The sequence below is a fragment of the Scyliorhinus torazame genome, chromosome 9, assembly GCF_047496885.1.
Source record: "Scyliorhinus torazame isolate Kashiwa2021f chromosome 9, sScyTor2.1, whole genome shotgun sequence".
NCBI classification, from domain to species: domain Eukaryota; kingdom Metazoa; phylum Chordata; class Chondrichthyes; order Carcharhiniformes; family Scyliorhinidae; genus Scyliorhinus; species Scyliorhinus torazame.
This window is the reverse complement of record NC_092715.1, coordinates 21398267-21424205: the sequence shown is the minus strand read 5'-3', so window position 1 is coordinate 21424205 and position 25939 is coordinate 21398267. Positions and strand designations below refer to the sequence as shown.

Genomic DNA, 25939 nt, shown 5'->3' with positions numbered 1-25939 from the left:
AGGAATCTCTTTCGGTTTGAAGTACATCTCAAGAGTTGACATGAGCTTCCCACAAAGCAATGTGTGCAAGTTGTCAATGTTACCCTGCACCATGGGGAAGTCAACTATTCGAGCAAGCACCGATCTGTGCTTCATCTGCTAGTCTCTGGCAATAGAAATGTATTTATGTCTAGCCGCATAAATAGTTTCAGTGACCTGCCCTTTGCAACAGTGGACGGCAAACTACAAGCTGATGTTAATATTCAGGTAGGAGGGAGTCAGGTGCATAAAAGTTCATGACCAGGGTCACCTTCGCTGACAATGCCATCCTTGCCCTGCTCTGAGTTGTAGCTGCAGCGGGCGGCAGATTTGAATGAAGATGTCCTCACTGACAAGCCAATGTCTCACATATTTTCCCGTACCGAGGTCCAGGTAGAAGAGTTGCTCCCCGAACCCCCTAGGTGGCTTTGAAGTCCAATTGAAGTCCCTCTCCTCCCACTTCCAGTAGTTTGTCCTGCTCTGCTCGGCTCTCCCCATTCTCCTAATGATGCTCTATTCCAAGGGGAAGCAACGGGTTTGTGCAGAAGGCTTGAAGTCAGCAAAACCACCTTCAGCATGAGCACGCCCCTCGCTGCAGACTTTCACAACTTAAAACAACTTTTGAAAACACCAAATACTTTGCAAAAGTGTAACAACAGCCTGAAGAAATCAACCAGCAGATAACCTGTGAGTAGCTAATCATCCCGTTGAATAGTTGGTGGGGGAAGGGATGCATTATGCTGCATAAGCTGTGCCTTCTGAAAGGGCATTGACTGGAGTGTGGAGATCTAAAATACCAAATCAGCACTGCAGGTTGATTGAGGTCAGGCTCGGTCCGCCTGCATAGTTTCTGCCGACATTAGCTGGACGAGTTAACACCTTAATCAAGATGTTGTTGGCACGATTCACGGCAGAAATGTGCATGATCCCACTCTCATCCCGGACAGCAGCCAGAACGGACAAACAAAGAACATGACCGAGCCCAATTTCAGGCCCCTAGTCTTCAGTGTACCCAAACAGGCGTCAGAATGTGGCGAATAGGGGATTTTCACAGTAACTTCATTGTAATGTAAGCCTACTTGTGACACTAATAAAGATTATTATTATTAAAAAATAAGCGAAGGGCAGTTTGGAATTGAGGTGAGGAGAGATTGCTTCACTCAGTGTTGCGAATCTATGGAATGTTTTACCCCAGAGGGCTGTGGATTTTCAGTTAGTGAGTATATTCAAGACTGAAGTGCATTCATTTTTGGGCACTAAAGGAATATGGGATTAGGCGGTACGGTGTCACAGTGGTTAGCAATGCTTCCTCAGAGACCGAGGTTCGAACCCAGCCTTATGTACTGCCTGTGTGGAGTTTGCACGTTCTCCCTGTGTCTGCGTGGGTTTCTTTGGGTGCTTCGGTTGCCTCCCACGGACCAAATGTGCAGGTTAGGTAGATTGACCATGATCAATACCTGAGGCTGTGGTAGAATGCTCTTTTCAGAGGGTCGGTGCAGACTCAGTGGGCTGAATGGCCTCTTTCTGCACAGTGGCAATTCTATGGGTGGTAAAGTGGAGATCAGCCATGATCTTACTGAATGGTGCAGCAAGCGAGAAGGTAGAAGAATGGCCTGATCCTGCTCTTATTTCTTCTGGTCTTATGTAGGGACTCTGGTTGAATCATCCTCTTCTAACTGGGCTAGCCACTGTACTTTGCCCTCAAACTTAGACTCCTTCAGAAAGTGTTGGGATTAATTTAGAGAAACAGTTTCAGTTCTGCCTACTCTTAAGATTAGCGTAACTGACTTCCCTTAATTATTTAAAAAAGACACCAAGACTGTTACTTTACACGTTAGCATAAAAAGATGCGAGATCACAGCTTCAGGATATTGCAGCAGCTGGCAGCTCCTTTCTAACCTGCTCCCCATCACCAGAAAAAACAGAATTAAGCACCTGCAAAAATTAGCTCGTGTGATCTCTGGAGTGATTTGGGGGAACTTGATGTGGGAGTGGGGATATGTGACTGCATGTTTGAGCGTGAGGGAGAGAGCGATGGAGGGAGAGAGAGGGGGGTGGGAGAGAGAGAGCGGGAGAGAGAGAGAGAGAGAGAGAGCGGGGGAGAGAGAGAGCCCGGGAGAGAGAGAGCAGGAGAGAGAGAGAGAGAGAGAGAGAGAGAGAGCGGGAGAGAGAGAGAGAGCGGGAGAGAGAGAGAGAGAGAGCGGGAGAGAGAGAGAGAGAGAGCGGGAGAGAGAGAGAGAGAGAGAGAGAGAGAGAGAGAGAGAGAGAGAGAGCGGGAGAGGGAGAGAGAGAGCGGGAGAGAGTGGGAGAGGGAGAGCAGGAGAGAGAGAGCGGGAGAGAGAGAGAGAGCGAGAGAGAGAGAGAGAGAGAGAGCGGGAGAGAGAGAGAGAGCGGGAGAGAGAGAGAGAGAGAGAGCGGGAGAGAGAGAGAGAGAGCGGGAGAGAGAGAGAGAGAGAGCGGGAGAGAGAGAGAGAGAGGAGAGAGAGAGAGAGCGGGAGGGAGAGAGAGCGGGAGGGAGAGAGAGTGTGAGGGAGAGAGAGAGCGGGAGGGAGAGAGAGAGCGTGAGGGAGAGAGAGAGCGTGAGGGAGAGAGAGAGCGTGAGGGAGAGAGAGAGCGTGAGGGAGAGAGAGAGAGAGAGAGCATGAGAGAGAGAGCGGGAGGGAGAGTGAGCGGGAGGGGGATTGGCGGGAGGGAGAGGGAGAGCGGGAGGGAAAGGGAGCGGGACGGGGAGAGCAGGAGGGAAAGGGAGCGGGAGAACAAGGGGACGGGAGGGTGAGTGAGAGGGAGGGGGCAGGGAGGTGTTTTTCAGGGTTGGGAATTAAATTCCACTGATCTTTATAGCTGGTGTAAATGTCCACAGAGCAAAAGTCACTTTGCACAGATAAATGAGCAACTCAAATTACCGGCAAACTGCATGAAATCTCACTGTGGCTTGTGGGTGCTTTAAAAAGATATATTCTCAGGATGTGGGCAGTACTGCTGTTGTCCATCACTAGCTCACCTTTTGATGGTTCTTGCTGAACCTCCTCCTTTGTAGAGTTTTGATATAGCTGAGTGATTGCTCAGCCACTTCAGAGGACAGTGAAGAAACAACCACCTTTGGCATGGAGTTGGAGTCACATCGAAATCAGACTGCGTTATGCACAGCAGTTCTTCCTTCAAAGTTGAGGTTTTGGGTGTTCCACACAGAACGGAACAAACTGTTGAAGCCAACAGTCTTTGAAGATGCCACACTCTAATTCGGGTCTTGTGTATCCCTGTGTCTCTCCATTGCCTGCTATGCCTTTCAGGCCAGGCGATACCAACTCTCTCTCCAGCCTTTAAAACCTCTTTCTTTGACCAAGAGTTCCGTTTCCTGTCCCAATATCTCAGCCCGTTGTCAAAATGTGTCCGATAACCCAGGTGCCAAGGGATGTTTTGCTATGTTGCTGATTTTAAAATCCTTACCCTTGTTTTCAAACAAATTGCTGACCTCTTCCCTCCCCATCTCTACTGTCATCACCAGCCCTCGCAGATATCTGGTCTCATGGGCATTCCCAATTTTAATTGCTCCAACACTGGTGGTATATCTTCAGTTTACTGGGCCCCAGGCGCCAGACTTTCCCCCTACAACTCTCCTCTTCTAACCTGTTTTCCTCCTTAAATACATTCCTTAAAACCTACCTCTTTGACCACGCTGGGCCTAATATTCCCTTGTGTGATTCGGTGTCATACTTCATTTTATAATGCATGGGATGTTATCATTATAAGTGCCTTAAATGTAATAGAAGTTGTTGTTGATAAGGGCATGTTGGAAATACAAGTTCTTGAATGAGCAGAAGTAGCCATTTGTTAAAGAGAATAGTAATGACTGATCCTCTTAATCTGAAATTCTTCCTAAAGACTTAACCAGAGTTATCCCTTTAAAATGAAGGGACAAGGAATATCGTAGATCAAAGTATAAATGTGACCATTACCAAAAATAAAATTGCTCGGTGTAATTCTCATCCAGAGTAATCAAACCTCAAAACTGTCTATTCTATATTGATCCCCATTTTCAGATTTACCAGAACCATTGTACAAAGAACAAAGAACAAGGAAATGTACAGCACAGGAACAGGCCCTTCGGCCCTCCAAGCCCGTGCCGACCATACTGCCCGACTAAACTACAATCTTCTACACTTCCTGGGTCCGTATCCTTCTATTCCCATCCTATTCATATATTTGTCAAGATGCCCCTTAAATGTCCCTATCGTCCCTGCCTCCACTACCTCCTCCGGTAGTGAGTTCCAGGCACCCACTACCCTCTGCGTAAAAAACTTGCCTCGTACATCTACTCTAAACTTTGCCCCTCTCACCTTAAACCTATGCCCCCTAGTAATTGACCCCTCTACCCTGGGGAAAAGCCTCTGACTATTGTAACATCTTGATCCTAATCTCCATACCCCCAAAGAGATTTCAGACCAAAACAATACATTTTGAGATGTTCACTGGGGACTAGTGACAAAGTTAAGAGCTATATCGGAGTGGTGTGGGAGGGAGCCTGTATCTGGGCAAGTTGGGTTGTCAAATGCATATAGCATCTCTAATTGCATCAGCTCCAAGCTTATTTATACTTACCCACTAGCGCAAAAAATAGGTGCAGTCCTGTGCTGAATTCAAACAATGGGGTTAAAAAAGATTAAATTTTCATAAAAACAGTTACAATTTCAGATACACATTCACAATATAACCGACTCTCCTTAAATCATTCCATTGTTTAATCGTAGCAAAATGGAGAATGAATATTACCTCCAATAGTAACCAGCTCCTTGCTTTGGTGCACAGAATGGTGGTCAAGTTGTCATTATTTACTCACCTCCTTCAACAACAAGAACAAAGGGATGGCAGGGTAGCACAGTGGTTAGCACCGTTGCTTCACAGCGCCAGGGACCCGGGTTCGATTTCCAGCTTGGGTCACTGTCTGTGCGGAGTCTGCACGTTCTCCCCGTGTCTGCGTGGGTTTCCTCCGGGTGCTCCGGTTTCCTCCCACAAGTCCTGAAAGACGTGCTTGTTAGGTGAATTTAACATTCTGAATTCTCCCTTTGCGTACCCAAACAGGTGCCGGAGTGTGGCGACTAGAGGATTTTCACAGTAACTTCATTGCAGTGTTAATGTTAATGTAAGCCTACTTGTGACACTGATAAAGATTATTATTAAAAGTCAGAGGTTTCTTTCCTCCAGCTGTTTCACAAGTCATTATTTTAAGGCAGTAGACTTTCTCAACAGCAGGTTAATTATTATGCCAGAAAGTCAGCTGGAGGTAACAGAGAGGTCGTAGACAGCAGTAAGAGGGATGCAAAGACATTTTGTAGGTTTGTAATCGAAAAGAGAAAAAAAAAATCTTTATCAGTGTCACAAGTAGGCTTACATTAACACGGCAATGAAGTTACTGTGAAAATCCCCTAGTCGCCACATTCCGGCGCCTGTTCTGGTACACAGAGGGAGAATTCAGAATGTCCAATTCACCTAACAAGCACGTCTTTCGGGACGTGTCGGAGGAAACCGGAGCACCCGGAGGAAACCCATACAGACACAGGGAGAACGTGCAAACTCCACACAAACAGTGACCCAAGCCGGAAATCGAACCCGGGTCCCTGGCACTGTGAAGCACCGTGCTACCTATAAGCGCTTGCATTTCTAAAGCGCCTCTTATGGTGTTACGATGTACCAAAGTGAGTTATAGCCAATGAAAGACTTCTGAAGTTTTGTCACGGTAAGAAACAAGGAAGATCCCACAACAGAGAGGTGATGACCAGATAGATAGCCTACATGTTTGAGTGAGGTTTGTTAAGACCATAAAGACATAGGAGCAGAATTAGGCCATTCAGCCCATCGAGTTTGCTCCGCCATTCAATCATGGCTGATATGTTTCTCAATCCCATTTCCTGCCTTCTCCCCATAATCTTTGACCCCCTTATTAATCAAGAACTTATCTATCTCTGTCTTAAAGACACTCACTTGAGAGATAACTATTGGGCGCGACAAGAACTCAAATAAAAGCAGGAAGTGCTGAAAAAAAAAAAGCTCAGCAGGTCAGGCAGCATTTGTGGAGAGAAGCAGAGTTAACGATTTGGGTCAATGACCTTCATTAGGGGCAGCACGGTGGTGCTGCAGCCTCACGGTGCCGAGGTCCCAGGTTCAATCCTGGTTCTGGGTCACTGTCCGTGTGGAGTTTGCACATTCTCCCCGTGTTTGCGTGGGTTTCGCCCCCGCAACCCAAAGATGTGCAGGGTAGGTGGATTGGCCACGCTAAAATGCCCCTTAATTGGAAAAATGAATTGGGCACTCTTAAAAAAAATTTTTTTTTTTTTTTTTTTTTTTTTTAAATTTAACTCTCTATCGCTACAGATGCTGCCTGCCCTGGAGGTGGCAAGACTAAAGGAGGTTGTAGTGATGGGGAGTGGGTGACATTAGCGGGTGAACAGAGTTCATGAGAATGGCTCTGGGGATGAGGAATTTCAGTTACGAAGACAGATTGGAGAAGTTAGGACTGTTTGATTTGAGAGATGGTTGAGAGGAGATTTGACAGAAGTATTCAAACTCATGAAGGATCTGGACAGAGTGGACAGGAAGAAACCGTCCTTACTCGTGACAGGATCGAGAATGAGAGGGGCAGAGGTCTAAGATAACTTACAAAAGGAGCAAGTTCAGCGACGTGAGGAAAATCTATCTCACGCAGCGAGTGGTTAAGGTCTGGAAAGTGCTGCCTGAGAGTGTGGTAGAGGCAGATTCAATCAGAGGGTTCAGAAGAGAGTGAGACTGCTATCTGAAGAGAAAGAATGTGCAGGGTTATGGGGAGAAAGCGGGGAAAACTCACTGAGTGGATTACTCATTCCGAGAGCCGGTGCAGAGATGATGGGCCAAATGGCCTCCTTCTGCGCTGTAACAATTCTGTGACCTGCTGTGTATTTCCAGCATCCGCAGACTTTGGGACTCTGCTCTTGGTACTATGATAGGGGCAGCACGGTAGCATAATGGTTAGCTCTTCAACCTTCGTAGGAGTGGAGAGTTAAAACAGAAAGACCAGCTCGCACTAGAGTATAAATCCTCATTGTTTTCAGCGTGCCACTGTGGGTGCACGGTAACACAGTGGTTTGCACTGCAGCCTCATAGGCACCAGGGTTCGAATCCGGCCTTGGGAGACTATGGAGCCTTCCCCCCCTTTTTTTCAATGCAGCCGGAGAGAGGGACCACGCGAGGGGGGACGGGGGGGACACAGCACGAGAGGGAGAGATGCAGTGCGCGAGGAAGAGAGCCAGCGCGAGATAGGGACAGAACAGGGGGGAAAGAAAAGTGTGAATAATTGGAGGAGCGGGCTGGAGTGGTGAAGGAGGGGAGGGAGGTGCGTAGCCACAACAGCTTGGGAGTTTCATAGAGGTGCCCGACGGTGCTGGGGGTTTGTTTGCACGACGCTGGTATCCCACCGCGCCAGACGTCACCACGAGGCAGACGCTTGCGGGTGAAGCTCCGTGTCTCTTCCTGATGAATTGGCAGTCCCACAGCGGGTAAACCCAGGAATGCCAACAGACCACAGAAAGACACCGATTTTTCCTCTTGGCTCCTGTTTGAAACCCTCGGCTACAGCAAAGCCGCGGGTCTTGATTCAGGGCCACACCTATATGGAGCTTGCACGTTCTCCCAGTGTCTGTGTGGGTTTTCTCCGGGTGCTCCGATTTCATCCCGCAGTCCAAAGATGTGCAAGTTAGGTAGATGGCCATGATCTATGCACGCGGTTATTGGGATAGGGCAGGTGCATGGACCTAAGTAGAGTACTCTTTTCGGAAGGTCAGTTCCACCTAATGGGTGCACTGTAGTTGAAACGGTGCATCAAACTGCATTGTACAAAGATGTGAAGTGTCACCTTGCCTTTACACCCAGACCACGTGATACATAAAAGTGCACAATTCAAACCCAATTATTCTTAAGAAACTGTAATTTTACAGATACAGAAAGAGGACCTGAATAAGTCCACATAAAGTGCTGTTAACTGGAGAAAGTAGTCCTTTATTAAATATTTATAGATCTTTATTATAAACGTTTTTTGAGTCAGATTTGTCGAATGCTTTTAGATATTGGAAATTAATTTGGTGAATAATTTGCATTTGGTTGTTAGCCTGGACAAGGCTATTTTTACATGTGATCATTGAGCAGTGGCAACTGTAAACCCCAGCAAGGAACTCACATCAAAGGCGAGCCAATTGTTAAGACACGGGTTAGGCTTGGTTTTGCCAATCTGAAAAGAGTAGATGCTGATTTCAGTTTGCACATTCGCAGCCAACGGAAAGAAACCTTCAGTTGAAATTGGTTACAAAATCCCAGATCAATAACAATTGTCTTGACTAGTACGGTCTGAATTGAATTCAGCCATGGCTATTGCAATCTCCAAAATATTCCCACTAAGGGGAATATTCTCACTGTGGCTGCCCGATGCTCATGGTTTTGTACTGTCATAGAATAGAATTTACAGTGCAGAAGGAGGCCATTTGGCCCATCGAGTCTGCACTGGCCCTTACAAAGAGCACCCTACTCAAGCCCACGTACCTACCCTATCCACGTAACCCCCACTTAATCTTTTTGGATACTAAGGGCAATTTAGCATGGCCAATCCACTTAACATCTTTGGTCTGTGGGCACCCGGAGGAAACCCACACAGACGCGGGGAGAACATGCAGACTACGCACACACAGTGACCCAAGCCGGGAATCGAACCTGGGACCCTGGAGCTGTGAAGCAACTTTGCTAACCACTGTGTTACCGTGCTGCCCATGGTATCACCCACACAAGGTAAAAGGTATTTAGATTCTGAACCAATGACCGATTTTCACTGCTCAAGAAATATGTTAAACAAGTGCACAAAGCCGCGAGAAGGATATAAAAAGAATCAATTTGCACACCTTGCAAATGGGAAAGTATATATTCAAATCCTTCTGTTGCTTTCAGCTGGTTTCTTCTAAATCTGGCAAGACCAAATTCCTACAATACACAAAAAAATTCAGATTTATTAAAGTTTCACTTTATGGATGAGTCATCAAGTTCACTTTTAAATGTGTCATCCTGTTGAAAGATATTAATACAGATGGAGATACCCGTGAAGTCACAATGATTTTTTAAAAATTCTCAGGCTGTGGCCCTCACTGGTCAGGCCAGTATTTACACCTCCTCCCCAATTGCCCTCGAGAAGGTGGTGGTGAGTCGCCTTCTTGAGCCGCTGCAATCCGTGTGGTGTAGGTATACACCCTGTGCTGTTAGAACAAAGTACATTACAGCACAGGAACAGGTCCTTCGGCCCACCAAGCCTGTGCTGTTCTAGATTCCTTATTTAGACCTACTACTTATTGCCCAAACGATCGTTATCACTCAATTCCCTCCCATCATGTGTCTATCAAGATACATCTTTCAAAAAAAATAAATTTAGAGTGCCCAATTATTTTTTTTTCCCAATTAAGGGGCAATTTAGCGTGGCCAATCCACCTAACCTGCACATCTTTGGGTTGTGGGGGTGAAACCCACGCAGACATGGGGAGAACGTGCAAACTCCACACGGACAGTGACCCGGGGCCGGGATTCGAACCCGGGTCCTCAGCGCCGCAGTCCCAGTGCTAACCCTATCAAGATACATCTTCAGCCTTGCTATCGTGCCTGCCTCCACCACATCCACTGGCAGCATGTTCCAGGCACCACCACCCTCTGCTTAAAAAATTTCCAAGCATATCTCCCACTCTCAACTGTGCCAACTTGTAATGGAGTCTTCCACCGTGGGGAAAGGCTTCTGACTATTCACCCTGTCTATACCTCGCGTAATTTTGTACAGCTAAATCAGGTCAATTTGTAGTCCTGAATCTCAGCCTCTGTCTTTGCAACGAAAACAATCTGAGTTTATTCAACCTCTTCTTATAGCTAGCACATTCCAGACCAGGCAACATCCTGGTGAACCTTCTTTGCACTCTCTCCAAAGCATCCACGATCTTCTGGTAGTGTGGCGACCAGAACTGCATGCAATATTCCAAATGTGGCCTAACTAAAGTTTTATACAACTGAAACAGGACCTGCCAACTCTTGTACTCATGGGACTACGGTGCTGAGGACCCGGGTTCGAATCCTGGCCCTGGATCACTGTCCGTGTGGAGTTTGCACATTCTCCCTGTGTCTGCGTGGGTTTCACTCCCACAACCCAAAAATGTGCAGGTTAGGTGGATTGGCCATGCTAAATTGCCCCTTAATTGGAAAAAAAAAATAATTGGGTACTCTATAAATTTTTTTTTTTTTTACTCAATGCTCCGTCCGATGAAAGCAAGCATGCGTATGCTTTCTTGACCACCTTATCCACCTGCATTGCCACTTTCATGGAACTATGGACCTGAACGCCCAGATCCCGCTGTATGTCAATGCTGTGGTTAGTACAGTTGCTTCACAGCTCCAAGGTCCCAGGTTCGATTCACGGCTTGGGTCACTGTCTGCAGGTTCTCCCCGTGTCTGCGTGGGTTTCCTCCGGGTGCTCCGGTTTCCTCCCACAGTCCAAAGATGTGCAGGTTAGGTGGATTGGCCATGCTAAATTGCCCTTAGTGTCCAAAAAGATTAGGTGGGGTTACGGGGGTAGGGTGGAGGTATGGGCTTAAGTAGGGTGCTCTTCCCAGGGTCTGGTGCACTCGATGGGCCGAAGGGCCTCCTTCTGCACTGTTAATTCTATGATTCCTAAAGGTTCTGCCCTCTTAGAGAAGGGGTTCCAGGATTTTGTCCCAGTGACAGTGAAGGAACTGTGACATAACATTTCCAAGCCAGGTTGTTGTGTGACTTGGAGGGGAACTTGCATAAGTCACTACTATAGAGGACTTTAGGAAACTACTAAGGAGGTCTTGTGAATGGGTAGTGTCCCTATTCTCTGAGCCAGAAGCCTGGGGTTTAAGTCCCACCCCAGGATGACCAAGGAAGATGCATTCATAATGTGCCCAAACAGGTTGTGTATCAACTTATAAATCCTTCCAATGTACACCAATGGCAGGTGGCAAGAGCGAAAAAGATTTCTGCTCAGTCATGTGATGGAAAGAAATCGGAACCTCTATAATCACTAGCCACAGCTCCGCACAACAACATGCATGTTGAGGCGTATGCTGCCACAACACTGATGCCGCGGGGGCCTGGTTGGGATCAGATTGGTGCCAATAACACGGGGATCAATTCCTGTTCCGGCTGGGGTGGATTCGGGACCTGCCTCCTTGCCCTACCCATGGTGGCGCTATGGGTCAGACCTGCCTTCGGGCAGAGAACTCAAAGAGGAGGAAGAAACTTTTTACTTTACAAAGGACAACAGTGTGAAAACTGATCTGAGGTATCACTATCCAGTGAGCTTCTCATCATGCCAATGTAAACCAACATTGAATGAGCCCACAGGCACTGTGTACACCACTTTTGTTTTGCTGGAAAAAGAGACATGCTCTCTCTCGACTGTTTGTGTAGCTCTCATCAGTATCAGGAGCAACCATTTAGTGCATGAACAAAGGACGCTGATTCGGTGGCAAGTCGACTCTGGTTGGTCAAGGTGTTGCCATGAACAATGTACCAGGAAATTATTGTCCCCAATGCTTTTGTTTAATTAAAAAATGTGTAATACCTGGACATGTTTCTTTTGCTTGCAGAGGCCAGGTCCCGCTGTATAAATATAGGTAGCTTCTAGCAAGTGTAAGTGATCTTGGTTGTTAGTGTAATCCTTGGCACAACTTGGGATTGTCCAGCAAGTGCTGCCTAATTGTGAAATCACATAATTTTTTTAATATAGATTTAGAGTACTCAATTACTTTTTTCCAATTAAGGGGCAATTTATTGTGGCCATCCACCTACTCTGCACATCTTAGGGTTGTGGAGGTGAGACCCATGCAGACACGGGAAGAATGTGTAAACTCCGCACGAACAGTGACCCTGGGACGGTATTGAACCCAGGTCCTCGGTGCTGTGAGGCAGCAGTGCTAACCACTGTGCCACCGTGCCGTCCCTTCGTGAAACCACACCTAACATTTTTAAACTTCATTGACGTGATGTGGGGGTTGCTAGCAAAGCTATTGATTATTAACTGTTTCCAATAGCCTTGAGAATCATAGAATGCTTAATGTCTAGGAGGCCATTCAGCCCAGTTGTGTCTATGCCAGCTCTCTACAAGAGCAAATCAGATGGTCCCATCACCTTACCTCTTCCCTGTAGCCCTGCAAATTTTCTCTTTTCAGGTGCTTGTCCACTTTTTTTTTTTGAAAGCTCTGATGGATTTTGCCTCCACAGGCAGATTCACTCAGGCAGTGCAATTCAGAACCTGACCACTCACTGTATAAAAAAGATGGCTACGTCGCTGTTGAACAAGAACAAAAGAAGTAGGAGATGGAGTAGACCATATTGCCCATCAAGCCTGCCGCACCATTCAATATGATCATGGATGATCGTGGCTTCAATCCCATTTTCCTGTCTACTCCCATATCCCTTAATTCCCCTTGAGACTAAAAATCTGTTAACCCCAGCCGTTAATACATTTGACGATGGAGCATCCATAACAATCTTCCAGCGTCCACCCTATCAAACCCCCTCAGAATCTTGTAGGTCTCAATGAGATTGTCTCTCATTCTTCTTACCTCCTGAGAATGTCAGCCCAATTTTTTTCCTCATAGGACAAGTCCCTCATCCCAGGGACCAATCTAGTGAACCTTCTCTGTACCACCTCCAATGCACGTATAATCCTCTCTTAAATGTAGAGACCAAAACTGCACAAAGTACTCCAAATGCAGTCTCACCAAAACCTTGTACAACCGTAGCAAGACTTCTTTATCCCTGTACTCCAATCCCCTCACAATAAAGGCAAAATTGTTTATTTTACCAATGAGCTTATATCAGTGTTTTCTTCTTCACTTAATCGTTCATGAGGTGTGGGCATCACTGCCAAGTCCAGAATATATTGTCTCTCCCTCATTGCTCTTGAGATGGTGGTGGCGAGCTCCCTTCTTGAACCGCTGCAATCCATGTGTTGTGGGAACACCCTGCCCCCTCTACCTCTCAATCCTTCCACAATGGAAGCTGTTCCTCTCCATCTATTCCATCCAGAATCCTCATGCTGTTTTCACATGTTGCGACTCCAGTATACCCGACTGAAGAGCAGAAAATTGCAACAAAATCACACATGCACTTAAACGCTGATAGGCCATTACCTGAATTGCTCGTGAAAAACCAAATACATTTGAAGTGACCCACGCCTCACGTTGGACCTGTGTCCACATCAGATTTTCTGGATTCGGACGATATGTACATTTTTCCTCTACCTGCTGAAATTAATGAAAAGCGCAGTTTCAAAGGTTTGAAATTGTTGGGAATGTTTGTTCTGTGATGGCCACATGAGGTGAAGCAAACACATTTACCACAAGTTTTAACTCTGAACTTTCCAAGATCATATATTCTCAATCTCACTTTTCACACCATGTTTAATAAATATTAGTGTTTATGGACATAATGTAAGATATGGGTGGGGAAGCTAACCTACATTGTGCCTAGCAGCGACGTCGCAGTGATGTTCTCATGTAGGATTCATCCACAGTCCCAAAAACAGCGCTTCCCAAACATCCAGCCACTCAATCAGGAGACATCAGCGATAAAGGATTGATCTTCTGTAGTTTGGGAATGCCTGCACTGTGAAATACCCCCCCGCTCCCTTCTCATAATGTGGGAAATTCTTTACATAACTGCTTGCCTTCCCTGCCCAGATCTTGCCATCCAATCTGAAAGGGCCTGCACCGTTGAAAAGTCAGTCTTGGGAGATGGTTTTCAGCCAATTAAGGAACAAAAGGTTAATGACTGTCAAGTTATATCACTCATGTTGTGTGTCTACTTTGTTCCGTTGGTAACATCTTGACTCAAACACAGATTTGGCACCATTCAGTGCAGCACTGAGGGAGTGTCGAGGTGCTGTCTTCTCAATGGGTCTTGCCTAAATATAAACCAAGCTAGAGTCACAGACAGATTCTCGGCGGTTGTGGCAAGGACTAAAGAACATAACGGGCTACAAAGCGAAGCCGAACAGTTTCTCTGGCAGCAGCGCACCCCTCCCCGATGAACTCAATGTATTCCATGCTCGGTTCGAGCAGGTAACCAACAATCCGCTGTCGAGTGCCCCAGCAGCCCATAATTCACCCATACCCACCATCACAGCTTCCGAAGTCAGATTGGCCTTCTTGAAAGTGAACCCTTGGAAGGCGACGGGCCCGGACGGGATCCCTGGTCGTGCACTCAGAGCCTGCGTGGACCAGCTGGCAGAGGTATTCGCGGACATCTTTAACCTGTCCCTACTCCACTCCGAGGTCCCCACCTGCTTCAAGAAGACCACCATCATACCGGTACCAAAGAAGAACCAGGCAACGTGCCTCAATGACTACCGACCAGTGGCCCTGACTTCAGTCGTAATGAAGTGCTTCGAGAGGTTGATCATGAAGCGCATCACCTCCATACTCCCAGAACGCCTTGATCCACTGCAATTCGCATAACGCTGCAACCGGTCCACATAAGACACCATTTCCCTGGCCCTACACTCATCCCTAGAGCATCTCGAAAACAAGGACTCCTACATTAGACTCCTATTTATTGACTACAGCTCTGCCTTCAACACCATAATCCCAGCCAAGCTCATATCAAAGCTCCAAAACCTAGGACTTGGCTCCCCACTCTGCAACTGGATCCTCGATTTTCTGACCAACAGACCACAATCAGTAAGAATGAACAACAACACCTCCTCCACAATAGTCCTCAACACCGGCGCCCCGCAAGGCTGCGTACTTAGCCCCCTACTCTACTCCCTGTACACACACGACTGCGTGGCAAAACTTGGTTCCAACTCCATCTACAAGTTTGCTGACGATACGACCATAGTGGGCGGGATCTCGAATAACGACGAGTCTGAATACAGGAGGGAGATAGAGAGTTTAGTGGAGTGGTGTAGCGACAACAATCTCTCCCTCAGTGCCAGCAAAACTAAAGAGCTGGTAATTGACTTCAGGAAGCAAAGTACTGTACACACCCCTGTCAGCATCAACGGGGCCGAGGTGGAGATGGTTAGCAGTTTCAAATTCCTAGGGGTGCACATCTCCAAAAATCTGCCCTGGTCCACCCACGTCGACGCTACCACCAAGAAAGCACAACAGCGCCTATACTTCCTCAGGAAACTAAGGAAATTTGGCAGGTCCACATTAACCCTTACCAACTTTTACAGATGACCCATAGAAAGCATCCTATCGAGCTGCATCACAGCCTGGTATGGCAACTGTTCGGCCCAGGACCGCAAGACACTTCAGAGAGTCGTGAACACCGCCCAGTCCATCACACAAACCTGCTTCCCATCCATTGACTCCATCTACACCTCCCGCTGCCTGGGGAAAGCGGGCAGCATAAACAAAGACCCCTCCCACCCGGCTTACTCACTCTTCCAACTTCTTCCATCGGGCAGGAGATACAGAAATCTGAGAACACGCACAAACAGACTCAAAAACAGCTTCTTCCCCACTGTCACCAGACTCCTAAATGACCCTCTTATGGACTGACTTCATTAACACTACACCCTGTATGCTTCATCCGATGCCAGTGCTTATGTAGTTACATTGTATATGTTGTGTTGCCCTATTATGTATTTTCTTTTATTCCCCTTTCTTCCCATGTACTTAATGATCTGTTGAGCTGCTCGCAGAAAAATACTCTTCACTGTACCTCGGTACACGTGACAATAAACAAATCCAATCCAATCCAATCTGTCCAAAATGAAAGTACAAAATTCTTCGCTTGGCGAAAAGAGGGGGGCTCTCCCAGTGTCATGGGCAACTTCAATCCATCAGCTAGTTTACTGAAATCGATTAGAATCGAATCCCGACAGTGCAGAAGGAGGCCATTCGGCCCATCGAGTCTGTACCGACCCTTTGAATGAGCGCCCTGTTCATTTAAGAGTGTCCACCCCACTCTATCCCCGTAACCACATAACCTAACCTGCACATCCCTGGACATTAAGGGCAATTTAGCATTGCCAACCCACCTAACCTGCACATCTTCGGACAGTGGGAGGAAACCGAAGCACCCGGAGGAAACCCACGCAGACACGGGGAGAACGTGCATACTTCACACCGTCAGGGACCCGAAGTTGGAATTGTACCCGGGTCCCTGGTGTTGTGATGCAGCAGTGCTAACCACCGTGCCGCCCATTAGCTGGTCATCGATTGCACCGCTCTTTGTGGGATCTGGCTGTTGTGTTTATGAATCTGGTGAATGGTTTTGACTGAGGGATTAATATTGGCCTAATCCTGCTCCTATTTCTAATGTTCTTATGTTCGGATGGCAGGAGATCTTCCTTCTCATCAAGAAAATGCTATGGGACCTTGGACCTGAAGAGGCAGGTGTGGCCTTGATCTCGCATCTGATTTGCAAAACGGCACCTCCCACACTGAATCACTCCCAGGGTCCTGCATTGTAGGGGCAGTCTAGATTCTGTGCTCACATTATGGAGTGGGGCTTGAAGACACAAACAACCTTCTGACTCAGAGGGCAGACTGCAGCCAGTGTTTGATACTTGGATCGGTCACCATCTCTACCAGAGTCATTTTCAGCAGTGGGTAGCACTGCTGCTTCACAGCTCCAGGGTCCCAGGTTCGATTCCCGGCTTGTGTCACTGTCTGTGTTTCCTCCCACAAGTTCCGAAAAACGTGCTGTTGGGTAATTTGGACATTCTGAATTCTCCTTGTGCACCCAAACAGGCGCCGTAATGCGGCGACTAGGGGCTTTTCACAGTAACATCATTACAGTGTTAATGTAAGCCTACTTGTGACAATAAAAATTATTACTTTAAAAAACAGCTGTATCTGTGTTTTGGTTTCATTGGAAAGCTTCATTCCATTTTCAAAAAACAAATGCACTCAAAAATAATGGAGAAAACAGGCAGTGTGATCTCAAGCACGGTTAGTGCACAAAGGAGAAGGCAGCACTCACCATGAGGCGCGTGTGGTTAACATTCCATGTTAAAGTGGTAAAAGTTCGGTTTTGAAGGTCGACCACGGAATCTTCGATAACAAAGACAGACTGTGCCAGGTTAGCAGGGAAGACCATCCCTCCCCAGCGAGGCAGGCGGTTAGTCTTTGTAAACAGTCTTCTGGAAACCAGCTTATTGTCAGAGGTTACCTCACGGTAAATCACATCTTCAGTTAATACGTGCTTGCTGAAATGGAGAAAGGTGTACCTTTTGGGATTGTACTCAGGATTTGACATTACAATGCTGTGCGTTATACACTTGCCGCTGAATGGGATAGGAGTATCGTTTCTTTTAACGCTTTTTTAAAAACTGAGCCGAGATTTGATGTTCGGAATATAATTAATCATAATATTGTCACTCATTCATAATATAAAGATTATATGGTTTGGCCAGGTTACAAATAATACATCGTTCAATCACAATACAAATAGCAAACAGTAATAAACCGCTCATGTTAGTTTGATATCATCATGGTCTTTCAAATGTGTGTCTGGGTCTGATTTGTTTCTGCTCCCCTCACTGAAATTAAATGGGCCGCAACATTATACGCAGAATGGAACAGCAACTGAAGTTTGGAATCCTGTGAGGTGAACAGTACCGTTTGGCACATTGGGTCTCCACTAGCTCTTTTGAAGAGTAATCCAGTTAGTCCCACTCTCCTGCTTTTTCCTGGTATTTGTGAAAACATTTCCTTTCAAATATTTATCCAATTTCATTTTGACGGCACACCCTATCAGTAAACACGGCAAAACCTAAGAATACTGGTGATACCGAACAAGAGCAAGTGTCTCCTCAGAACAGACTGGTCACAGCTGGTAGCATTTTCCAGCCCTTCTCGCCGGTGGAATCCTCCAGTCCCGCTTCCCTGGTGGTGGTACGGGTGAGCATTGCAAAATACCGCAGGCTTCAGCGGCACTGGAAGGCCTCGCTGGCGGCCACTGGTGGGCCGCCTCTGCCTTGAGAGGGGCTCTAAAAGCCCAGTCAATGTCTTGACTGAAGGAGCAGGTAGGGACTACATGGACGTGGGAGGGGTGGTAGAGGGAGGGAGGCCAAAACTCAAAGCCAGAAAAATGAAATGCCCGAGACCACACAGGTATTCAGTAACACTGCCTCAGCTTCTTTTAGAAATAGTGTGTTCAGATTAAGCAGTTTCATTAACGAGTGTGGATGTGTGAGGAGGAGGGGGGGGGGGGGGGGGGAAGAGGCTATTACCATGTACTGCTTGTTAATTACTCAATTTAAAAAGCGGGGTCAGCAATGCTGATAGAAATCCCCCTTCTCCCCAAAGGAAGCAGATTATCTGGTGCCCCAAATAAATGTTTATCTCAAAAGCGCAGGTCAGAGACCTACCTGAAGGGGTTTGGATATCGTTGCCAAAATGCAGAGGAAACTTGGTCCCACGTGCTCTTGAGAGTAGATAAGTCAAAGAAGTGTTTTACCATGACTGCTGCCCGAGGCTGTACAGGCTGCACGTACAAACTGGAATTATAGAATTACCTGTCGAGTAAAAGAGAAAGTTAGACGTCCAACCAGCAGCCTAGCTCTTTCCCTGCCAAACTGGAAAGAATAAGCAAGTTCAACTAAAACATAGTAACAAGGATTCAGACCCTAATTAGCCTGATCCATCAACAATTTGTAGCAGAGCACTTTTTGCCTCTCATCAAATTTGCCAATGACAGCAAATCCATTAAAAAATATATATAATTTTTATTAAAGGTTTTCATAAAATATCAATAACAAAATGAAAAAGAAACCCAACAGGGTTAAGTACAAAACACAGTCCAGAAAAACAACCCTCCATACCCCCCTCCCGCCTGTACATAAATAATAAATTAACATTAACACCCCGACTTAATACAGGTATATACACCCCCTCAGACCCTCCAGTGTAAACAACAAAAACAAAAAAAAATAAAGTGACCCCCCCCCGCGTTGCTGCTGCCATTGACCAATGGCTACCGCTCTGCCAGGAAGTCTAAGAACGGTTGCCACCGCCTAAAGAACCCTTGTACCGACCCTCTCAAGGCAAATTTCACCCTCTCCAACTTAATAAACCCCGCCATATCGTTGATCCAGGATTCCACGCTTGGGGGCCTCGCATCCTTCCACTGAAGAAGAATCCTTCGCCGGGCTACCAGGGATGCAAAGGCCAGAATAACGGCCTCTTTCGCCTCCTGCACTCCCGGTTCCTCTGCCACCCCAAATATTGCGAGCCCCCAGCCCGGTTTGACCCTGGATCCTACCACCCTCGACACCGTCCCCGTTACGCCCTTCCAAAATTCCTCCAGCGCTGGGCATGCCCAGAACATATGGATGTGGTTTGCTGGGCACCCTGAGCACCTAACACACCTGTCCTCACCCCAAAAAAACCGACTCATCCTTGTCCCGGTCATGTGTGCCCTGTGCAGCACCTTAAACTGTATGAGGCGGAGCCTCGCGCACGATGAGGAAGAGTTCACCCTCCCCAGGGCATCTGCCCACGTCCCTGCCTCGATTTCCTCTCCCAACTCCTCCTCCGACTTGCCTTTTACCTCCACCACCGAGGCCTCCTCCTGCATCACCTGGTAAGTTTCCGAGATCTTCCCCACTCCCACCCACCCCCCCGAGAGCACACCCTGCCCTGTACTGTGTGTGGCCGTAGCCGCGGGAATTCCACCACTTGCCGCCTGGCAAACGCCCTTACCTGTAAGCACCTGAAGGTGTTCCCCGGGGGGAGCCCGTACTTCTCCTCCAGCTCACCCAGACTCGTGAACTTCCCGTCCACAAACAGGTCCCCCCACTTTTGTATCCCTGCCCTGTGCCACCCCGCAAACCCTCCACCTGTTCTTCCCGGGGCGAACCGGTGGTTCCCCCGTAATGGGGTCCCCGCCGAAGCCCCCACTTCCCCACTGTGCCGCCTCCACTGCCCCCACATTTTGAGGGCAGCCACCACCACCAGGCTCGTGGTATACCTCCTTCGAAGGAGCGGCAGCGGCGCCGTTGCCAGCGCCCCCAGACTCGTACCCACACAAGACGCCGTCGCCAGCCTCTTCCATGCAGCCTCCTCCCCCTCCATCACCCACTTGCGCACCATCGTCGCATTGGCGGCCCAGTAATATCCACAGAGGTTGGGCAGCACAAACGGACAGCTGCAGACAGAACAGCGTATTCGGCTCTGGGGAAGTCGGCCCAGATCGATACCTGCAACTATTAGCAGCACATCAACCCAACCATCTGCAGTTTAATCGGCTATCCCCAGGAACAATTGCAACATATTAGCAATTGAATGCTGGGCCAGACCTCTCGGCGCCTGCAGTGGCCGAAACAAAGACAGGTGAACGACCACCCCCCCGATCGAGGAATCACCCCATTATTGGAGCATATCGAACCCAGTGATTGGGACCAAGTCCAATCACTTGGGACCAGGGTCAAGGTCCGCCCCGAGAGGCGGGAAGCCCCCGGGAACTATAAAGATAGGGGCCAAGTTCAGATCGGCCTTTCTCTCCCTTCTTCTCCTGCTCGCAACCTTCGCAAGAACCATCCACCAGAAACCGTAAGTTTGACTCCAGTGATCGCTACCTGATAGAGACTCCTAGCCATCGACCTGTATCAGCCTTTGAATCCCGCAGGCCAGACCCAATTCGATAAACCATTCGTTTCCCTGACCTGGTGGGCCATTCCTAAAGTTAAGTATTGGCCAGTAGTGGTAGGTAGTAGTCTAGAAAGTAGGATTATTATATAAGTATTTATTGCTGTATATAATAAATGACCGTTGATTTTACTCTTACTAAGCGGTGTGCTGTCTTATTAATCATAACTTGAGCTTGAACCACGTGGCGGTATCAGAAAGATACCTGGCGACTCGTGAGCAAAGGTGACAGAATTAGAGCTAATAAAATTAAGGCTAATAAGAGCAACAAAGGACATTAGTGAACCAGATGGGTTTTTATGACAATCGACAATGGTCATGGTCATCATTAGACGTTCAATTCCAGACTTTTATTGAATTCAAATTTCACCATCTGCCATGGCTGGATTTGAACCCATGACCCCAGAGCATTACCCTGGCTCTCTGGATACTAGTCTAGTGACAATACCACTACATCACTACCTTCCCACGAGCACCCTATTCCGGTCCCACTGCTGTCAATGGAGTTTCCCATTGTTCGCACCTTCTTCCCCTGGGGAACCTGTGGCAGAGGTTTGCAGTCGGCAAGACGGGATGAGCCCGCCAGTGGGAATGGCCAGAAAATCCCACCTAGAGTCTTAAATTAATTCTACAGTCCTATATGCTTCACCCGATGCCGATGTCTATGTATTTACATTGTGTACCTTGTGTTGCCCTATTATATATTTTCTTTTTCTTTTCATGTACTTAATGATCTGTTTGAGCTGCTCGCAGAAAAATACATTTCACTGTACCTTGGTACACGTGACAATAAACAAATCCAAATCTGTAGAAAGGAAATTTTGATGGTACGAGGGCAAGTTGACTTGGAAAATACACAACAGAAATTGACAGCAGACAGGCAATGGTTAGTATTTAAGCTAGTAATACACGGTCTACAAGAAATATACATTCCCCAAAGACACAAAAACCCAATGGAAAAGGTTGATCAACTATGGCTAACCCAATAAATTAAAGACTGCATAAGATCAAAGGAAGTGGCTTATAAATTGGCTAGAAAAAGTGGTAAACCCGAGGATTGAGAGAAATTTAGAATCCGCAAAGGGTGATTATGAAACTGATAAAGAAAGGGAAAAGTAATACAAGAACATAAGAACGAGGAGCAGGAGTAGGCCATCTGGCCCTTCAAACCTGCTCCGCCATTCAATAAGATCATGGCTGATCTTTTTTGTGGACTCATCTCCACTTACCCCACCCGCTCACCGTAACCTTTTATTTCTTTACTGTTCAAAAACCTATCTGTCTTTGCCTTAAAAACATTCAACGAGCTAGCCTCAACTGCTTCACTGGGCAAGGAATTCCACAGATTCACAAGCCTTTGGGTGGAGATGTTCCTCCTCAACTCAGTCCTAAATCTGCTCCCCCTTATTTTGAGGCTACGCCCCCTAGTTCTCAATTAACCCGCCAGTGGACACAACCTCCCTGTTTCTATCCTATCTATTCTTTTCATAATTTTATATGTTTCTATCTGATCCCCCCTCATTCTTCTAAATTCCAATGAGTATAGTCCCGGTCTACTCAGTCTCTCCTCATAAGCCAATCCTCTCAACTCCGGAATCAACCTAGTGAATCTCCTCTGCACCCCCTCCAGTGCCAGTTCATCCTTTCTCAAGTAAGGAGACCAAAACCGTACACAATACTCTAGGTGTGGCCTCACCAGCACCCGATTCAGCTACAACATAACCTCCCTGTTTTTAAACTCCATCCCTCTAGCAACGAAGGACAACATTCCATTTGCCTTCTTAATTACCCGCTGTACCAACCTTTGCGATTCTTGTACAAGGTCACCCAGGTCCCTCTGCACAGCAGCATGCTGCATTTTTTTACCATTTAAATAATAGCCCATTTTGCTGTCATTCCTACCAAAATAGATGACCTCACATTTACTAACATTGTACTCCACCTGCCAGACCCTTGCCCACTCACTTATCTATATCCCTCTGCACACTTTGTTCTACCACTCATCTTAGTGTCATCTGCGAACTTTGACACGTTACACTTGGTCCCCAACTCCAAACCATCTATGTAAATTGTAAACAATGGCGGTCCCAACACTGATCCCTGAGGCACACCACTAGCCACAGATCTCCTACCAGAAAAACACTCATTTATCCCCACTCTTTGCTTTCTTTTAGGTTAACCAATCCTCTATCCATGCTGTTAAAGTACCTGTAACGCCATGCACCTTCATCTTATGCAGCAACCTTTTGTGCAGCACCTTGTTGAATGCCTTCGAATGTATGCCAGTGAGAAACATAAAGGTCCACTAAAGGTTTCTTTAGGTATGCAAAAAGGAAAGGATTAGCAAGGAAAAATGTGGTTCCATTGCAAGGGCAGGGGAATTTACAATGGAGAACAGGGAAATGGCAGAGAAACTAAATGATTACTTCATGTCTGTCTTCACGGAGGAAGATACAGACAATCTCCTAGAAATACCAGGGAACTTATGGAAATTGATGACTGAAATAAATTAGTATTAAGAAAGATGTAGCGCTCAAAAAACGAATTGGATTGAAGGTTGGCAAGTCCCTTGGACCGGATGAGCTACATTCCTGAGTGTTGAAAGTTGGCGGGCTCCATCATGTGCCCAAACTCACCTTTAAAATGGAGCAATTAAATTAATTTCCTTTCCTTGGTGTGCTAGAACTCGGCCAGGGAGGTTCTGTACCACAACCATCACAAGTCTACCTTCACTGGTCAATATGTGCATTGGGATTCTTACAGCTCTATGTGCTAGAAGATTGGCTTGATCGGCAGCCTTGTAAATACATACATTGCGCCCTTTCCAGCTAGACAAATAAGTGACAGCCATTTGCTGGTTCATTCCTCAGGGGAATGTCTTGGCCAATAAGAGTCAAGCTGTCTGGTTTCAATTTCAAACAATGCTTAGCTATTAACAGTCAGTTACCATCAACTGGTGCATTCCTAATGGCAACACCTCTATCTATCAGAATCGACTTGCCAGCAATCAGCATTCTCTTCTCATACAAAATAACTTTCTGTTCCCATTACATTTGGAATTTGTGTGAATTGCCCTGATGAGCGCAGGCCGAAAAGCATCAATAAAGTGTGTCTCTTTTTGCAGCAATACTGCAGACTGGTTAGTTTGACGGCAGTAATACTAATAATTGTTATTATTGTCACAAGTAGGCTTACATTAACACTGCAATGAAGTTACTGTGAAAATCCCCTAGTCCCCACATTCCGGTGCCTGTTCGGGTACACGGAGGGAGAATTCAGAATGCCCAAATGACCTAACAGCACGTCTTTCGGGACTTGTGGGAGGAAACCGGAGCAAACCCACGCAGACACAGGGAGAATGTGCAGACTCCGCACAGACAGTGACCCAAGCCGGGAAGCGAACCTGGGAGCCTGGAGCTGTGAAGCAACAGAGCTAACCACTGTGTTACCGTGCTGTACCGTATTAGGGAAAATGTTAGATTCTATTAGAAAGTAGGTGATAACTGGATGCCTAGGAAATAATCATTGATTGGGCAGAATCAACATGGGGCTGGTTTAGCACAGTGGGATAAATAGCTGACTTGTAATGCAGAACAATGCCAGCAGCACGTGTTCAATTCCCGTACCAGCCTGCCCGAACAGGCGCCGGAATGTGGCGACTAGGGGATTTTCACAGTAACTTCATTGAAGCCTACTCGTGACAATAAGCAATTTATTATTATGAACGGGAAATCATGGTTGACAAACCTGTTGGGGCTTTTTGAGGATGTTACTTGTGGTGCATTTGAATTTTCTGGAGGCGTATGGTAAGGTCCCACCAAGAACTTAGTAAACAAAATTAGAGCACATGGGATTGGGGATAATATACTGGTTTGTATTGAGAATCGGTTAACAGACAGAAAAGAGAGACTGGAATAAACAGGTCATTCTCAGGATGGCAGGTTGTCACTAGTGGGGTACTGCAGGGACCAGTGATAAGGCCATAGCTGTTCACAATCTATATCAATGATTTGGATGTGGGGACAAATGTAATATTTCCAATTTTGTAGATGACACAGAACTAGATGGTAATATAAGTTGTGTGAGGATGCAAGGAGGCTTCAAAGGAACTTGGACAGGCGAAGTGAATGGACAAGAACATGGCAGAAGGAATATAATGTGAATAAGTGTGAAGTTATACACTTTGGTAGAAAAAAGAGAAAAAGGCAGAGTATTTCTTAATTGGTGAGAGGTTTTGGAGTCTTGGTGCCCAAAGGGATCTGGGTGTCCTTGTTCCATTAGTCACCAAAAGATAGTTTGCAGACGCAACAAGCAATTAGGGGTCTGGGTACAGGAATAAACATGTCTTGCTGCAATTGTATAGAACCTTAATGAGGCAGCATCTGGAGTAACCACAATCGAGAATAGCAGAAACTATTGAATTTGTAACTGGCTTACGATAAAAATGAAAGAGGGCAAGAGGAAGCTGGAGACGCACATGTCTCAGCATCCAGGAGTGATCTAAAATCAAGGTGGTTAATGAGTGCACACGTACAAGGGATGGTCAACATTTGTGGATTGCCACGGTCCAATTCTGATTAATTGGAAGAAGGTTTCTTGTAAATGCAACACGTTTATCCAACATTCCACAATCTCGATAATTATGGAATTTTACAGCACAGGAAGGGGCAAGAGCCATATCTTTATTCCCATTCTTCACACCTGTTTAACATTTTCTAATTCAATAAAATTTGGCTCCAACTCCATCTACAAGTTTGCTGATAACACGACCGTAGTGGGTCAGATCTCAAACAACGATGAGTCTGAGTACAGGAGGGAGATATGAGAACCTATATAATCTTTATTAGTGTCACAAGTAGCTAGTGGCATTTTCTCCCTCAATGTCAGCAAAACTAAGGTGCTGGCCATCGACTTTAGGAAGCAAAACATTGTACACACCCCTGTCTGCATCAGTGGAGCCGAGGTGGAGATGGTTTCAAATTCCTAGGTGTACAGATCACCACAATCTTTCCTGGTCCGCCCATACTGCGCCATAACCAAGAAAGCACAACAGTGCCTATACTTCCTCAGGAAAGTAAGGAAATTCGGCACGCCCACATTGACTCTGACCAATTTTTTTCCAAGACCATAAGAAACTATAGCCCAGTCCATCACGTCAACCCGCCTCCTATCCATTGACTCTGTCTACACCTCCCACTACCCTGGGAAAGCGGGCAGCATAATCAAAAATCCCTCCCACACAGGTT

General features: G+C 46.6%; 1 protein-coding gene and 1 non-coding gene across 5 annotated transcripts in view; both read right to left on the bottom strand.

Moving 5' to 3' along the window:
- LOC140429101 (PRELI domain-containing protein 1, mitochondrial-like) overlaps positions 1-25939 on the bottom strand; it is a 47405-nt gene that overhangs the window by 7948 nt on the left and 13518 nt on the right. For 2 of the 4 annotated variants that reach the window (XM_072515672.1, XM_072515671.1), the window contains 4 exons: positions 18416-18562; positions 17026-17251; positions 13221-13334; positions 8934-9012 (listed from right to left, as the gene is read on the bottom strand). In XM_072515672.1, the coding sequence (XP_072371773.1) occupies positions 8934-9012; positions 13221-13334; positions 17026-17251; positions 18416-18507 (511 nt within the window). In that variant the 5' untranslated portion in view covers positions 18508-18562. The remainder of the gene's footprint in view (positions 1-8933; positions 9013-13220; positions 13335-17025; positions 17252-18415; positions 18563-25939) is intronic. The other 2 variants (XM_072515673.1, XM_072515674.1) reach the window with 2 other exon arrangements.
- LOC140430181 (small nucleolar RNA SNORA2/SNORA34 family) lies at positions 7507-7652 on the bottom strand. Its single transcript, XR_011949357.1, has one exon. It is a non-coding gene; the product is annotated as a small nucleolar RNA SNORA2/SNORA34 family (small nucleolar RNA).